Here is a 17,139-nt window from a genome sequence, read left to right on the forward strand (position 1 = left end):
CGACAGCAGCAGGTTTGGTTTTTGGTATATCCTACTCCTAGACAGCTATGCGTTATCAGCTGAACTAAAGAGCGTGCCTACCGCGTAGCTGATTGCATCCTGGGGTATGTTCCTCATCTCACCAAGAACCAGCCGACAACCACCATGGACCACACTTTGGGATTCTGGGTAGCACTGTCAATCCAGCACATCGGGGTGAGGGAATGAGAAAGACCCCTCAACTCCTCTCCAGGCCCGCACATAGAAGACGCATCCTATTTATGCTTGCGGCTTTTGGCTTTGGTTTAATGATTTTACTTCAAACCCCTCACCAGAATTCCAAACTCTTCCCTGAGTGAACCTGGTTTTTCCATCACCTCGGGGGTTTCTCAGGATTCGGGACTTCCATTACTGAAATCTGAAGAGTCGTGGGTGAATCAGGACAGCCTGTCATCTTAATCTGCAAAGTGGAGACAAGGGTACCCACCACAAAAGGCTGGAATGAGGGACAAACAGTATCGTTTTATGCAACAAAGCACCTAGGACAGCCTGGCAGATAGTAGGAGATCCACAAGCATTCATTATTGTTATCAGTGTTACATCCTCATGGCCAAAGCAAACATATACGCTCATTTCTTTCCTGTGTTGTTGTTGGTGTTAGTTGCTGTCAAGTCGGTGCCGACTCACGGTGACCTTGTATATAACAGAAGGAAACTTTGCCCGGTCCGTGCCATCTTTATGATGCGTTGGTATGTTTGAGTCCATTGTTGCAGACACTGTGTCGATCCATCTCATGGAGGGTTTCCCTCGTTTTTGCTGATCTTCTACTTTACAAGTCATGATGTCCTGTTCTAGAATTGGTCTTCCCTGATGATGTGCCCAGAGTAAGCGAGCCAAAGCCTCTCCATTCTTGTTCTAAGGAACATTCTGGTTGTATTTCTTCTAAAGCTGATTTGTTCATCCATGGTATGTATGCTCATATTCAGGAGGCCAGGAAATCCGTGTTCTGCTCCAGGCAGACCAAGGGATTGCTGGGGTCTGAATTTCATCCCACCGCCCCTCAACAGAGACAGCAGGACTCCTCAAGGGTGGCTGCTGTATCTGCATCCTCGGCTCTGCCCCAGGCGCTGTGCTCGGGGGGCATCTACTCAGGTGATGAAGACAGCAGCTTCACAGGACAGGAGCGCCTGAACCAACGCAGACACACAGCCTGACAACGTGCCAAAAAGCCATGGGGTCAGATGGAAAACAACAAGAACTCAATCAGCGGGTGGAAACGGCAGTGGTAATGCAAGGAGAGAGAACTGAATTAATCAAATGGCCCAGGAAATGGGCAAGAGAAGCAAGCCGGATTGCAAAAAGCTTTGGCGAGAATCTGGCTTCGGAGAGTGATAAAAATTACAGTAAAACAGACAGAATCCAAACCTCCATATATCTCCACGGGAAACATCCCAAAAAATGTATGTTTGCAAATAGCAACTTCTCCCATCTGCTGCAGCGTTGATGTATTTTCTCAGGAAAGAGCAAGGGTCCACTGAGTCCCACGATGCTACAAAATATTCTTATGGCTGTGCGCCGCCACCTGCACTCTGCTACCTATTTGACTTCCCTGAAAAATCTCTGCAGAAGGCACAGCTGCTCCGGGGCTGGGATTTTCCAAACCTTGTCAGCTGGACAGCCTGTTCGACCAAGACATCACTCAGGCAAGTACACCCAGGGGCAGCAAGGACTGAGAGGAACAGAGTGCATTTTTAGAGCCCTGCTTGACAACCTGCACACTGTCACACAGAAGACAGTCTTTATGTCCAAGGACGTTCAAACCATTCCTTGATTCTTTCAAAAAATATTCACTGAGCACCTTCTTTGTGCCAGTCACTATTCTTGGCACCAGACAGAGCAATTATTAAGAGATTATGATGGCACAAGTAGTTACCAGATGTCTCAGTCATCCAGTGCTAAACCCAGTGCCCTCGAGTCATCCAGTGCTACTATACCAGAAATACCTCAAGAGGACGCCTTCAACAAACAGAACTTATTCCCTCACGGTCTAGGAGCCTAGAAGTCTAAATTCAGGGTGCTAGCTCCAGGGGAAGGCTTTCTCTGTCAGCTCTGGAGGAAGGTCCTTGTCATCAATCTCCCTCTGGTCTAGGAGCTTCTCAACACAGGGACCCCAGGTCTGAAGGAAGTTCTCTTCTCCTGGCTCTTCTTGCTTGGTGGCATGAGGTCCCTCTCCTCTCTTCTCTCTTTCATATCTCAAAATAGACTGACGCAAAATACAGCCTAATCCTGTAGATTGAGTCCTGCCTCATTAACATAACTACCTCTAATCCTGTCTCATTAACGTCACAGGGATTAGGATTTACAACACATAGGAAAGCCAAATCAGATGACCAAATGGTGGACAATCGCATAATACTGGGAATGATCGCCTAGCCAAGTTGACACGCATCTTTGGGGGACGCAATTCAATCCATGACACCTGGGCTGGGCGGGAGGGGGAAAGGAGGAGCCACTGTTTAGAAAGCATCACTGTCTATTTATGGTGACGAGAAATTTGGCAACTGATACTGGTGATGGTTGCACAACACGATTCATATAATTGATGTCACTGAATTGTACACATAAAGAATGTCCAAGTGACAAATACTGTGTTACACATATTTTTACGTCAATAAAAAAAAGAAATAAAATACAGAGATTGTGGTCCCTTCCTTATGGGGCTTATCAGCTAGTGGGGAGACGATCAAAGAAACACATCAACACAAAAACACATGGCAGGAGGCCAGGCAGTAAGGAGAATTTTGAGGAAGGACAAAGAGTAATGGGGCAGAGTGACAGGGACATTTTACAAAAAGTCGTCAGGGCCAGCTGTACATTCCACTAGTCCCTCGCCAGCTTCTCAGGTGGACAGAGTACCCCAGAGGGTGAATACACTGGGCTCCCTGACTTTGTGCATTTTACGTCAAAATTAAGTGGCAGCTGTTGCTCCTTAAAGAGGCGATGGTGGCATAATGACGGAATTCTCACCTCCCATGCAGGAGACCTGGGTTTGATTTCTCGTCAATGCACCTCTAGTGCAGCAGCCACCACCCAGCTGTCAGTGGAGGCTTGCATGCTGCTATGATGTTAAACAGGTTTCAGCGGAGCTTCCAGACTAAGGTGGACTAGGAAGGAAGGCCTGGCGGTCTACTTCCAAAAATCAGCCAATGAAAACCCTATGGATCACAAGAGTCTGATCTGCAACCGCACAAGTGGGCGGCCTTTTGTTTCATTGTCCATCGGGTCGCCATGAGTCCAGGGCTGACTCAACGGCAGCTGACGACAACATTACTCCTGAAAAGGTTTTCATTTCCCTTAATATTCCACTATCTCTTTCTTCCCAACCAGCCACCGTCAATGCTATTACCTTTCCCACAAAGCAACAATGGGACATGCATTTGGAGATGTCTTGTCCCAGCAAGAGCCAAGATTTTCCAGAGATGCAGTTACCTCTTCCATGCCTCTCCCCTGTGACCCAGGCATGGTGGGGTGGGGGCAGAAATCAGGTGTGCCTAGTCCAGGGTCATCGAACAGTACAGAAGCAACCGCCTAGGCTGAGTGTAAAACGGCAACTTTAACCCAGTTAGCACAGGTGCTAATGATCAGAGGTGACGCAAACCCTCAACCTAGTAATCCACAAGCTTCCGTCCAGTCAGCAGAGCTAAGAGGGATGGGCAACGAAGCAATGGCTCATAATATTTTGGGGGTAATTAACTCCTTTTAGAATCTGATGAATGCCATGAATTCCAGAAAAACCAAACCCATTGCCATCAAGTGGATTCCAACTCATAGGGACCCTGAAGGACAGAGTAGAACCATCTGCAAACCAGGCACCAGTTTTCTCTTCCTCAGTGAACTAATCATACGGACTTCTCCATGAGGCCATAGGTGCAGGCTGAGAGACAGAAGGTAATGTGACAGGAGAGGAGACCATGGGCGTTTCCCACTTCCTCATGCAATTTACTTGTGCCTTCAGTTCCTGCTCGGGCCTGATCTTGTATATACCACTTCTATGTAATGACAGAGTGCTGCTACTGTGCACTTCTAACTTTATGGCTCTGTGGGTCAGACAACACCCAGTTCATAATGGGCAGCTCAGGCCACATTGTGACTTGGTGGCCCATGGTTAAGTGTTCAGTCTCTACTAAGGCCCAGCAACCAGCCAAAAGCTATTTCTCAAAAGGAGAGTAGTTATCTGCAGAGGATGGCAGGGCTTTGCTCCAAAATTCTAAGGGTCTGTGCTGTGATTCACCAATAGAGGTCTGCCAAAGACTCCAAACATCATCTCTATCTGCCACTGACACTTCGAGCACCATTGGGTCAGCCGGATCACGTGGCTCAAGTGGCAAAGCGGTTTGCACGGCAGCCTGAACCTGTTGCAGGGCCTTCTCTTTTTCTGGGCCCCACTTAAAACAAGCAGCTTTTCGCAAGCTGCTTGATAAATAGGCTGGAGTAGCACACCCAAATGACGGATATGTCACCTCCAAAATCCAAAGAGGCCCACCAGGCAGTGTGCCTCCTTTTTAGTTGCTGGATGGCCAGATGCAACAACTTATCTTTCACATTAAAATGAATATCAACACGCCCCACACCATTCATCTCCTAGAAATTTCACTGCGGTGGAAGGTGCTAAATTTTTGTCGTGTTAATTTGCCACCCTCTAGCATCCAGATGTCTTACTAATAAGTCTAGAGTCATTGACACTTCTTCCTTACTAGGTCCCATCACCAATATTTCTTCTGTACTAGGTCCAATCAGCATAATGTCATCAATGTAATGGATCAGTGTGAGTTACGTGAAACGGAAAGGCCATCAAGGTCCCTGGGAAATAAATTATGACACAGGGCTGGAGAGTTGATATACCACTGAGACAGGACACTGAAAGTGTATTGCTGGCCTTGCCAGCCAAAGGTAAACTGCTTCTGGAAGTCGTTCGAAACCGAAATCAAGATAAAGGCACTAGCCAGATCAATAGGTGCATACCAGGTACCAGGAGATGTTATTAGTTTGCTGAAGCAATGAAACTACACCTGAACAGCAGCTGCAACTGGAGTCACCACCTGGTTAAGTTCTTAATAATCTACTGTCATTCTCCAAGATCCACATGTTTTTTGCACAGGCCAGCTAGGCACATTGAATGGGGATCACCACCCCTGCATCCTTCAAGTCCTTGATGGTGGCAGTAATCTCTGCAATCCCTCCGGGAATACAGTATTGCTTTTGGTTTACTGTTTTCCTAGGTAGGGGCAGTTCTGATGGCTTCCACTTGGCTTTTCCTACTATCATAGCCTTTATTTCACATGTCAGAGATCCAGCGTGGGGGTTCTGCCAGTTGCTGAATGTATCTATTCCAATTATGCATTCTGGAACTGGAGAAATCACTACAGGATGGGTTCAGGGACCCACTGGACCTACTGTGAGATGAATCTGAGATAAAACTCCATTAGTAACCTGACCTCCATATGCTCCCACTCTGACTGGTGGGCCACAGTGACGTTTTGGGTTTCCTGGAATTAGTGTCAGTTCAGAGCCACTGTCCAGTAATCCCCGAAAGTTCTGATTATTTCCTTTTCCCCAATGAATAGTCACTCTCGTAAAAGGCCATATAACCCTTTGGGGAACGCTGGGAGAATAATCAACAATATAAATTTTTGGCAGTGCAGTAGGGTCCTCCCTCAAGGGGATCCAGCCTCCTGTTCATTCAAGGGGTTGTGGGTCTGTGAACTCGCTCAAATCTGGGAACTGACTGAAGGGCTGTTACTCTCTATTCAAGCGATTCAAGTTAAGACAGCTGTTCACTTGACCTAAAATTCTTCCACTTGTACAGATCAAGTAAATATTTAGTAGATTTCCCATCTACTTCACTTTTAGGAACACCATGAGTAAGTAGCCAACACCATAAATCCATACAAACCAGAATGTTCTGACTACTGCTTTGACTCTCCTGTACATTATGGTAACCACTCCCACCTTGTCTTTGTCAACTGGGTGCTGCCACTTAGTCTCTACCACCACGGGGTTCAGTCAGCCCCATTGTAATTAGATGTCTTAATTCAGTTAGGGCAGTTCCCACTGTCAAATCTGACTTACATAAAATAGCAATCACGGCAGTCTTCAAAGATGCTGGGGCTCCCTTCACAAATTTGTTCCTCACCATTGTGGTAAAAATGTGTCCTCTGGACACTCCATGTGTGGGTCTGTGGGTCTAACCTGATAAACCCACTCCAACATGGCAATTTCCCTAAGCCTTTGGATACCTTCTACAGTATATCAAGACTGGTCTAGTACTTCAACTTGCTTTAGTGTAGGCCACCGCATAAGCCATGCTTCAGCGAACCAACCAAATAAACTATTAAATCCTTGCCTAACATCTCGAGCTGAAACACTGAATAAAGAATCTGTCCTTAGTGGACCCATATCAGTAAACTCAGACTGATCCAGCTTTATGTTCCTTGCACCATTATCCCACACTCTTAACAGCCATTCCCACACATATTCCCCAGATTTCTGTCTGTACATATTAGAAAAGCCAAGCAGTTCTTCTGGAGTGTAGTGTTCCTCCTCCTGGGTCACACTTTGTACTTCACCTTTTGGGGTTCACTGGGACTTAAGTCTAGTTACAGGTCTAGAAGCAAAAGTGGGTGGTAAGAGTGGGTCCTAGGAACATTCAGCAATGTCTTGTAAGGCATCTACCTCAGGCGATGCCCCAGGTGATGCCCCAGATGCCACTCCAGGTGATATCTCAAACACTCTTCAGGCACAGCTGGGTTGATCTCATCAGATGGGGGTGGAAGGGATAATGGTTTTACCGGGGAGGGTGGCTTAGCAGACAAAGATGGACTGATCTCTTCAGATGGGAGTAAGAGGGCCGGTTCTGTCGGCAGAAGTGACTCAACAGAATTTAGGGGCTCAGTATCCCCAGCTTCCTGATTATCGGCCCATATGTCCCCATTCCAAGTTTAGGATCCCATTTTTTCTCAATCAATGATGTCACTTTAACTTCAGACACCACTCGAGGTCAGGAATTCAACTGGCATTATAATCCAGCCACTCTTATGACAAGACTCGGGTTTCATTTTTGGCAGTATCAACTCTGTTACTACAAGAAATAAGGCTTTCTTTCAGGGCACAAGTGGCGACTTTCAGGACTTTTACGTAGTGCTTGAAGCCCTGAGCTCACCTCTTTCTTTCACCACTTTATCAAGTGAAAGTAGGACCAATCAACCAACTTCCCTATACTTCTCATTCTGATAAAATTGTAGAAAAGTATCAAACATGCAATCACCAGAGCCTCACTTATCAGTACTTGATCTACTGATGGTGATATTTTGTGTATTAGTATTGCCACATTGTGCCATGGATTAGCAGTGCCCTCTTTACTACTGGAGGCAGAGTTATAGTGCTCTTAAGACTAGTCAGATTTGAGAAACAATTTAGAAAACTCATTCTTACGATTTTATTTCTCTAGAACCACTCTCACTACCAAATGTCTTCAGCTGGGTTCTCTAGAGAAGCAAAACCAGATATATACAGAGAGAGAGAGAAATATATCTCAAGGAAATGGTTCACGTGCTTGTAGAGGCTGGCAAGACTCAAGTCCATGGGCCAGTCATCAGGCTGGAGGCTCCTCCTGACTCACGTAGCTGCAGTGGCCGATGAACCCAAGACCAGCAGGTCAGACGGCAGACTGCTGGCTCAAGCCCCAAGTACCGGAGGTCATATGATGATGAGTTGGATGCAGAATCCACAGCAAGCAAGTGAGCTTTGCCAGAAGGTCCATATATATATATTGGGTGCAGACCACACCTCTGAGGAAACTCCCCTTACACTGACTGGCTGATCACATCAGATCACGTCATGGAGGTGATTACATTATGTTAGTTACTTTACCGTTACCCATTGCTGTCGAGTCGATTCTGACTCATAGCGACCCTTTAGGACAGGGTAGAACTGCCCCGTAGAGTTTCCAAGGAGTGCCTGGTGGATCTGAACTGCCAATCTTTTGGTTAGCAGCCATGGCACTTAACCACTACACCACCAGGTTTTCCATATTAGTTACAGGAGATCACAAAATGGAAGATAATTACATCAGATCACAAAATGAGGATAATTACATAATACTGAGAATCACAGCCTAGCCAAATTGACACATAACATTAACCATCACAATAGGCATACCCTTTAGCCTAAGACCAGGAATCTGTCCCTCAGACATTTTGAAACATTTATAGAAAAGTCAAATGGGCATAGATATTTACTGCAACACTGCTGCAAATAACAAAAAGTCGTATACAGCCTGGATGCCATCAACAAGGAACAGTTAAATAAATACGGCACCTCCATACAATGGGATCCTACCCAATAATTAAAACAAACGAGGCAATTCTGTAGCACTTATATGCAAAGATGTTCAAGGCATATTGCTAAGTGAAAAAAAAAGCTAGACACTGAACAGCATGTACAGTGTAAAAATATATCGGTCTATACCTGTGCATTTACAAATGTGTATGTATGCTTGTATGCATACAGAGCTTCTCCAGAAGGATACACAAGAAACTAGAAGTAGGGGTTGTTTCTGCAGGAAGAACTGGGTGGCAGAGAGCACAGGCGAGGGTATGCTCTCACCGGTGAGCGTCAGCTCTCACTGTGTGCCCTCCTGAAACGTGCACATTTTAATCATGTGTCTCTGTTACCTATCCCAACACTTAACCAAATGAATCTTAAAAACACAACGAGTGATTAAAAATTTAGAAGAACCCGGTAGTTAGAAACTGCATAGCTAGTGAGGGGGGAAGGGATTCTGGTGGCACGACGGCTAAGCGCTCAGCTGCTAAAAGAAAGGTTGGTGGTTCTAACCTGAGGGCTCTGCAGAAGAAAGGCCTGGCAATCCGCTTCCGTAAAGATTACAGCCTAGGAAACCCTATGGGGCAGCTCTACTCTGACACATGGGATCACTATAAGTCAGAAATCCACTAGTCACCACACAACAACAAGAGCAACGAGGGGGAAGTTAAAAGGGGACGTTAACAGAGGCTCTGGCCTAAGTAGTCTTTTTGTCCATCTGTCTGTCCCTAACCAGCTTGGTTTAGCAGAGCAGCACCAGGATGCACTGAAAATGTTACTCAGGTTGACATTAATTCAATTTCCCACAACTCTTTCAACAACATTCTCCACAACTCAAGAGTGGTTAGGGACAGGAACTGGTTGAATGGACACAGGGAACTCGGGGTGGAAAGGGGGAGTGTGCTGTCACAGTGAGTCACTTTATACACATTGTTTTGTTGCTAATGTCACAAAACAATGTGCATAAATTTTTGTATGAGAAATTAAGAAAAAAAACAAAACTGTGATGGGGGAACCAAACCTGTTGCCATCGAGTCGATTCTAACTCATAGTGACCCTACAGGACAGCGTAGAACTGCCCCATAGGGTTGCCAAGGAGTGGCTGGTGGATTCAAACTGCCAGCCCTTTTGGTTAGCAGCTGAGCTCTTAACCACTGCCTCACCAGGGTGAATCTCTCCCCAGGAAAGCACAACTGTCTCTGACTTAGGCACCAAAACACCAAACCAAACCAGTTGCTGTTGAGTTCATTCCCACTCACGGTGACCCTACACGTGTCAGAGCAGAACTGTGCTCCACAGGATTTTCAGTAGCAGAAGCAGATCGCCAGGCCTTCCTTTAGAAGCACCTCTGGGTAGGTTCAAACCACCAACCTTAAAGGAGGGGAAATAGCTCTTCCCTTGAGTCTGCAGAGGTATCAACCTCCTCCAGTACTCCTCAGGCCCATGCTTCACCTCCTTCATGGGTCGTTTTACCTGCCAGAGGCACCCGTGTCAGAGAGCGTAAAATTTAATTCAGGTCAACACTTGGAAGTGACCAGAGGCCAGGCCAAGTGGAGGAAGAGGCTTCAAGGGTTAGCTAAAATAAGGCTTGGGGATTATGTATGGGTTTCAAATAGCCAAGACAGCAGGTCTCTCCGTTACCATGAATAATTGAGAATGGACTGTACAGACCAAGGTCAATGATACTTCTGCCCAAAGCACCTTCCCACAGAGAGCACCCCGGCGCCTGCCCACTTCTTCAGGTGGCCGTGGCTGCCACTCCCCACACCCCCTGGGAGGAAAACAGCTGGGACAGGTAATGGACAGCCAGCAACCGGCAGAATTCTAGAGCCTCGCAGACGTGAACCAGAGGCGGTATGTACAGAAATACAAGCCTGGTGCCCATGATTCCATACCTGCAGAGAAAATGTAGGGTTGTACTCCTCTGTGGGCGCGCTTCGGCAGCGTTTGAAGCCCATGGCACCTGAGCTTCAATGAGCGCTAAGAACCAAGCCCTGTGGGCCAATTATTCCTCCATTTACGTACTTCAAAACATGGGGCAGGAAGTTCACCACGAATGTGCCTGCCACAGGGGCACATCACCTCGCCAATTACAGACACCGCCTTGTCATACTGGCCACAGGGGCTTTTGCCAGACGCCTCCTTCTTGCCCAGAAGTCCCTGCCGGAAGAACTAGGAATTTCAGTTCTCTCAGCTCGTCTAGTTCCTCAGAGCTATCACCCCGACATTTCTGGTGCTTAAAATACAGGATCTAGCACCTGTTTGTTTCCGAAATACTTTCTAAAAACAGATCTGCCAAAGGCCACCTCTAAACTTAGTCATGTTTCCTGCACTGCACAAGTAGTAACCTGTATATTTAGTAACTCCTTCACTCCAGGTATCTGGGACCATGGTGCTCAGGGATAATTACTGGCAACTTACTAAGCAGGAAATCCTTATGTTTAGCCCAAAAATAGCTCCAATGAAAGTGATAAACAGGTTTATTTTTTAACCAAGGGTTAGAACAAGATATTTAAACATCTTTACCAGTCATTCCTTCTATTATCCACCTGGCATCCCAGTGTGGCTTAACACAAACGAAGGTAATGGTGACATCAACTCCATCTCCTTTTGGCAGCTGGCACACACTGCCTCCCAAACCAGCTCTATACCGAAGACATACCTCAGCTTTCCTCTACCAAGCTTGTTTCAATTGTATTTTACCAATTTTTTAAAAATGTAATAGTAGTCTACGATGTGCTGTGGGGACACAGCAGTTAAGAGCTCACCTGCTAACCAAAGTGTCGGCAGTTCGAATCCACTAGGCATTCCTTGGAAACCCTATGGGGCAGTTCTACTCTGCCCTATAGGGTCGCTGTGAGTCAGAATCGACTCGGTGGCAACAGGTTTGGTGGTTTTATGTGCCAGATCTGGGGGCTGTGGTGGTTCAGTTGTAGATTCTCACCCTCTGTGAGTCAAAACCTCATGTGCGGCCACCACCAGACTGTCAGCAGACGTCTGCGTGTTGCTATGATGCTGAACAGGTTTCAGTGGAGCTTCCAGACCAAGACGGATGAGGAAGAAAGGCCTGGTGATCTGCTTCTGAAAATCAGCCAGTGAAAGCCCTATGGATGACAACAGTTGGATTCACTACCGATCACGGTAAGGCTCAAGACCAGGCAGCGTTTTGTTCTGTTGTGTGGAGTCGCCATGAGTTGGGGCAGACTCCATGGCAGGTAACGACAGATGTGCTGGATACCATCATAGGGATCAAGGACCAATATCAGCAGCGGCAAGGGCAGCCTCTCTGAGTCACTCAAAGTCTTTAAAGAATACTCAGCAACTGGGCTCAGCCTCAAAGCCACAGAGAACGATACCTTTCAAAATCTGATTTGTGGTCATTTCTCCTGGTCCAGTCATCAACTCAAAGACTGGGACCCGCACACATCGTCTCATATGATCAAGTGATATATTTATTTTGAAGCCAGATTAACAGAGATTTCATCAGCTAAAAGCTCTAGAAGGGCAAAATCCGGTCTCGCCCAAAGCCTTCCCTTCTTTTCAAGCAATAAAATGGCCATCTAGACTCAAATGACTTCCAGACAAACACCTTCAGAGGCAAGGCAGGCAAAGGACCGTCCTGCAGGCAGTGGTGGGAAAACAGCCTCTTGGTAAGACTGGATTGACGCCTAAAACACAAGTCAGAAAAAAGTCATCTGGATTCAGACTGGAATTCCCAGCAAGGCTTGGAGGGTTTCACTCAAAGCTTTTTGGAAATGCGCACCAAGTCCAAATGCAGTATATACACACACACACACACGCACACACACACACGCACACACACACACACACACACCCCTCAGATGCCTTCTGGGCAATGTGCTGGGCTTTGCCATGTTGTTGTTGGCTGCCAGTGAGTGGACTCACACTCACGGCGACCCCATGTGGCCAGAATAGAACTGCTCCACAGGGTTCTTCACAGCTGTGACTTTTCAGAAGCAGATGGCCAGGCCTGTCTTCTGAGTGCGTTGGGTGGGTTCAAAACTACCAACCTTTTGGCTAGTTTTGTTCCAACTCATAGCAATCCTATAGGACTAAGTGGAACTGCCCCATTGGGTTTCCAAGGAGTGGCTGGTGGATTCCAACTGACAAGCTTTTGGTTAGCAGCTGTGCTCTTAACCACTGTGCCACCAGGGCTCCTTCTGGCTAACAGTTGAGTCCTTCACTGTTTGCTCCATCCAAAGACTCCAAACTTGGGCAGAAACCACCCAAAACAAAGTGCACAGCTAAGAGGCCAACTGGAAAAGAGGCCAAACTTTGGGTGCCCCCTCACCTTCCATTTCTGCATTCCCCCTTTCAGCTTTTCCAGGAGCTGATTTTCCGAGACAAGCTGCCCTGGATCCGTCCATTGGGGGGAGGGGAAGATACAGCCATTTCTCACTACGGTATTCATGACTTAACTCCCTCTCCCTGTGACCCGTGGCCTTTAAAATACACAGAATAGGAGAAAAGCAAAGTCCGTAAGGGCTCAGCTACTAACTGAAAGGTTGGGAGTTCAAGTCCACCCAGAGGTGCCTTGGAAGAAAAGCCTGGTGATCTATTTCTGAAAGCCACTGAAAACCCTATGGAGCACAGTTCTACTAACATACTTGGGGTCGCCATGAGTTGGGATCAACTCGACGGCAACTAGTTCAGTTTTCTGGCTATCCAAGAAGTATACGCTCCAATAAAGGGGGAAGTAGTGGGGGACTGAGGCCTTCCTAGGCCACTCACATCACCCATTGTGGGGGACACTGAAGGTTTGACAAGCCCCTTCCTCCAGGTCTCTTCTGGACAAGTTCCCTCCCAGCACCATAATGAACGAGCTCCTGGGAGGAACCATTCCCAGGCGTCTAAGCCCTCCTAATAGCTCACCTTTTACAAAGAAGGTAAGGTTGTGATTAACACGGTGCTGACTTGACCTCTGTATTGGTCTCGGAAAGGCAGACCATGGGGACAGGGATTCATTAACTCAGCAGATCCCTCCTTCCCAGGCAGAGTCATGCACAGAAAACATTTTAATCTCTACAGCCTGCTAAAAGCCAAATCTATTAGTTAAGCATTAAAGGTGTTGGATTTGGGAGGGAAGTGCTATGAATGACACCCATTGTTTCTTTAAAGCCAGCCACTGAGTGAGCTAAAACCCAGGTTTCTCATGGTGCTTGCTGTCTCTGGAGCACAGATCCTCAGGTTCTCACGGCTGGAGAAGAGCATATGGGGCCGGAGGGGAAACAGTTGCCCCGAAGCAGTTGAGTGGGCTCCAACTCATGGCGACCCCATGTATGTCAGAATAGAAACTGTGCTCCACAGGGCTTTCAATGGCTGGTTTCTCGGTAGTAGACTGCCAGGCCTTTCTTCTGAGGTGCCTCTGAGTGGACTCACACCTCCAATCTTCTGGTTAGCAGCCACACGTGCTAAATGTTTGCATCACCCAGGGACTCCAGATCAGAAAAACTAAGGAGCTTTTTCAGCATAGGTATCCCTCTCCCCCACCCTCTATCACCGTCAGAACAACCAGCCTTAACTCGACCAAATCACCGGTCCAGTGAAGTAACTGCACATCCAGTTACTAACTCCTCCCATCTTGGATGTGAGCTGTCTTCACTAAGAAAGACAAAGTGAGAGGGAAAGGGGCTGCTGGGCCCCTCAACTCGACCCCATCCGGGTGAATAATCTTGAATTCCATCAGGCCCAGGGAGCTCAGCACCAAACCAAATCAGTTGCCATCAAGTCGATTCCAACTCAGGGCAACCTCATGTGTGTCAGAGTAGAACTGTGCCCCACAGGGTTTTCAATGGCTGATTTTCCATAAGCAGACCACCAGGCCTTTTTTCTGAGGCACCTCTCGGTGGACTCAAACCACCGTTTCCTTAGCAAAGAACGCATTAACCGCCTGCAGCACCCAGGGACACCAGACCCAACCCAAAGTTCCAGAGCCCAGAGCACAGGGGCAGAGGCTGAGCTCCGTGTACATCCCTGGACAGTTCAGCCAAGGCCAACAGCCTTATGTGATGGAGCAAAAATGCTCTGGTGAGGAGCTGGGGACGCAACACAAGAGAAAGTGGAGCAGAGCCAGGAGAAGCTGTGCAGCAGAACAGCAAAATGAATTCCCGTGTCACGTGAGCCATTTTGCTGTCAGCGTAAAGCCCCATCTCTGTCTGCTAAGCTTAGAGAGGAAACACACACGACCAGTCTGGGTCCTATACAGTTGAAACGAAAACAAACTCCTACCACCCGTGCCAAAGGAATTTACACAGGGACGCGAAAAGTTAGCTCACGGTACTTAGCTAAAAGCAAACGGTGACCTCGCAGCAACTGCGCACCCTGAACAGATAGAGAAGGGTCTGTCAGAACGCCCACGACGAGCACATGTGTGAAGTGGATTTTGTTCCTTTGGGCTAGAATGGAGTTTGAAGCTTGTTTCTTCTTCCTTGAAAAGTTGCTCAGTTCAGCGAGTTCATGCTGAACACTCCCTTTTTGCCTGGAACTGCAGGCAAGAGGCACATTTTAAACGACTCAGCCTAGCCCTGTTTACCCAAAACAAAGGAGAACCCCACTTGGAGCCGCTGCCCCAATACAGGACAGATTAAAAGGGTGCCTGAGACTTGCACTCAAATGCGCAGGGCTCCAGGACAAAGTGGGGAGACAGGGGAAGGAAGCAGGTAGGGTCAGTCTGGGGACAAGGCAGGCGGCGCAGCTCAGCCCTGCAACCAGAGGTCCCACACTCCAGCATTCCCAGGGACTCCAGGCTGGGGAGCCCCAAGGTCCCAGGTCACAGGGTGGAAGGGTTCGGCTCTTGGGCTACTTGCTCAGTCAGGAAACCCAGAACTCCCATCCCCCCGCCGCCTTGCAGGGGCTACTCTCCCACTAGTGCTGAGCAACCCCCATCCTGAGGGAAGCCTTGATTCTGAGATGACCACAAGCTTGGGGCATCTCCCAGCCTGGAGTGACCCAGTGCCTGGGTTCGATTCAGGGCCTGGGTGCTCACCTCCAAAGTGAGTCATCACACCTTGGGTTTCTGCTCACAGAACTAAGTTACACTTAGATCTACCAGCGCCTCCCTGGCAAGGGTTCACAAGCCACCAACTTCTAGCAAGGCTGGAGAGGGTGCCCCTCCAGGCCTGTGGGTCTTCCTTTGCTTTGGCCTCTTCTAAAAAGATCAGAAGGCATTTCCCAGCCTCTGAAGTCTGGGAGTATCCAGGTGTAGGTCTGTACCAGAAGCACTGTTCTTCCTTGCAGGCCCACCCCGGGGTGGGGGGGGGGGGCGAAAGGAGGGAGGACACCGAGAATGGTTGTGGGTGGAGGGGTAGGTGGACAGAGGGGTGCACAATGAGATGGGTGGGTGGAGGTGTGCGTATGTGACGGAACATGTGAAAGGCCTCCCCTAAGCACGAACAAGTTTTCAAGGTTCAAGCCCGAAAAGTGCTTGGCTTCCCCCGGCCCGCAGGCGGAGGAGAATGCCCTGGGTCCTGGCTGTCCCCCCTTCCTCCCCCTGGATCCTGGCAGATTCTAAGCTTCTCCAAAGACTCGCTTATAGGCTCCCCTCGCCCTGCAACATTAGGGCCCGCAGCCTCCAGCCCTGGTGCCTGTCACTCCAGTGATCCGCGACCCCTACCGGCCGGGAGAGCACAGCCCCCCAACTCCCGTGCTGGTGTCCGCCAGGCGGCGCCCTTCGAGGCGCAGTAAGGCTGAGCGCCGCGACTTCGCGGGTCAATGGGCCGCTCCCCGGGAGCGCTGACCTTAGATCGCCCATCCGGAAAAGCCAGGTGACCCAGCTATGAGAGAGCCTGAGCGCGCGTTTGGCTCAACCACTCCTTTAACCCGACTGAAAAGCCAGGCGGGAAGGAGGGGGGCGCGGACTCCCGGCGCAGTGCTCTTGCCAAGGTCCCCTCCCGCCCCAATTCCCAAATTCGCGGACCGGGGGCGGGCGCCGGACAGCTCACCTTCTCTCCGGTCAGCACGTGCAGCCCCTCGCGCACCTTGGCGAAGGAGCCCTCACCCAGCTTCCTGCTGCCGATGAGGTAGTGGCCCACGCGCTTGTGGTGCTGGAAGTCGCGGAGCCGTTCGCGGGGCACGCCGCTCACCCAGGCCGGCAGCAAACTTCCCTCGCCGGCCGCCGCCGGCCGCGCCGCGTCCTCGCCGCCGCCCCCGGGCGCCGCCGGCTCGCCCAGCAGCCCGTCCCCCGCCGCCGCCGGCATCGCGCTCGCCCGCGGCCCGCGCCCTCCGGCTCGGCTCCCGCGCGCGCGGCTCCTCCTCCGGCTCTGGCTCCGGCTCCGGCTCCTCCCGCGGCCGCCCGGCCCCGCCCGGCCGGGGTCCCCGCGCCCGGGCCGCCGCGCGCCGCGCAGACAATAGCGGCCGCCCCGAAGCCGGGGCGGCGGGGGCACGGGGCCGCGCCCCACAAGTTCGCCTTCAGAGGGCCGCCCCGGCCCCTTCCAGGAACCCGAGACCCCGCCCCGGGTCCCGTCCAGTCGGCGCAATGACGGTCGCCCGCTCCGGGTGGGGGCGCGGTCTGGTGCGCTGTTCCCGGCTCCGGCGCCTCCGAGCCACCGCCCTCGCCGTCGCCGTCCGGCACCGCGGGCTCGGGGCCGGCTCGCGCGCCCCTAGCCGTGCGCCCCGCGGCCGCTCCCGCCGGAAAGGAGCGCGCGGCGGGCTGCAGGCGCCCTCTGGAAGGCAGCAGAAGAAAGCCCCATTCAGTTTGAATTTGCAGAAATTTAATCCGGCGGCGGGCGGCAGGGACACAGGCGAGCTCACTCGGCAGGC

The 17,139-nt window shown here is 49.9% G+C and overlaps 1 protein-coding gene across 1 annotated transcript in view; it reads right to left on the reverse strand.

The window, feature by feature from the left end:
- The window catches only part of HUNK (hormonally up-regulated Neu-associated kinase), a 127,109-nt gene extending 110,532 nt beyond the window's left edge, over positions 1-16,577 (reverse strand). The window contains exon 1 of the mRNA XM_049857976.1: positions 16,323-16,577. Within this exon, the coding sequence (XP_049713933.1) occupies positions 16,323-16,577 (255 nt within the window). The remainder of the gene's footprint in view (positions 1-16,322) is intronic.
- Between the last annotated feature and the right edge of the window lie 562 nt (positions 16,578-17,139).

The sequence above is a fragment of the Elephas maximus genome, chromosome 18, assembly GCF_024166365.1.
Source record: "Elephas maximus indicus isolate mEleMax1 chromosome 18, mEleMax1 primary haplotype, whole genome shotgun sequence".
Taxonomy (NCBI): Eukaryota; Metazoa; Chordata; class Mammalia; order Proboscidea; family Elephantidae; genus Elephas; species Elephas maximus.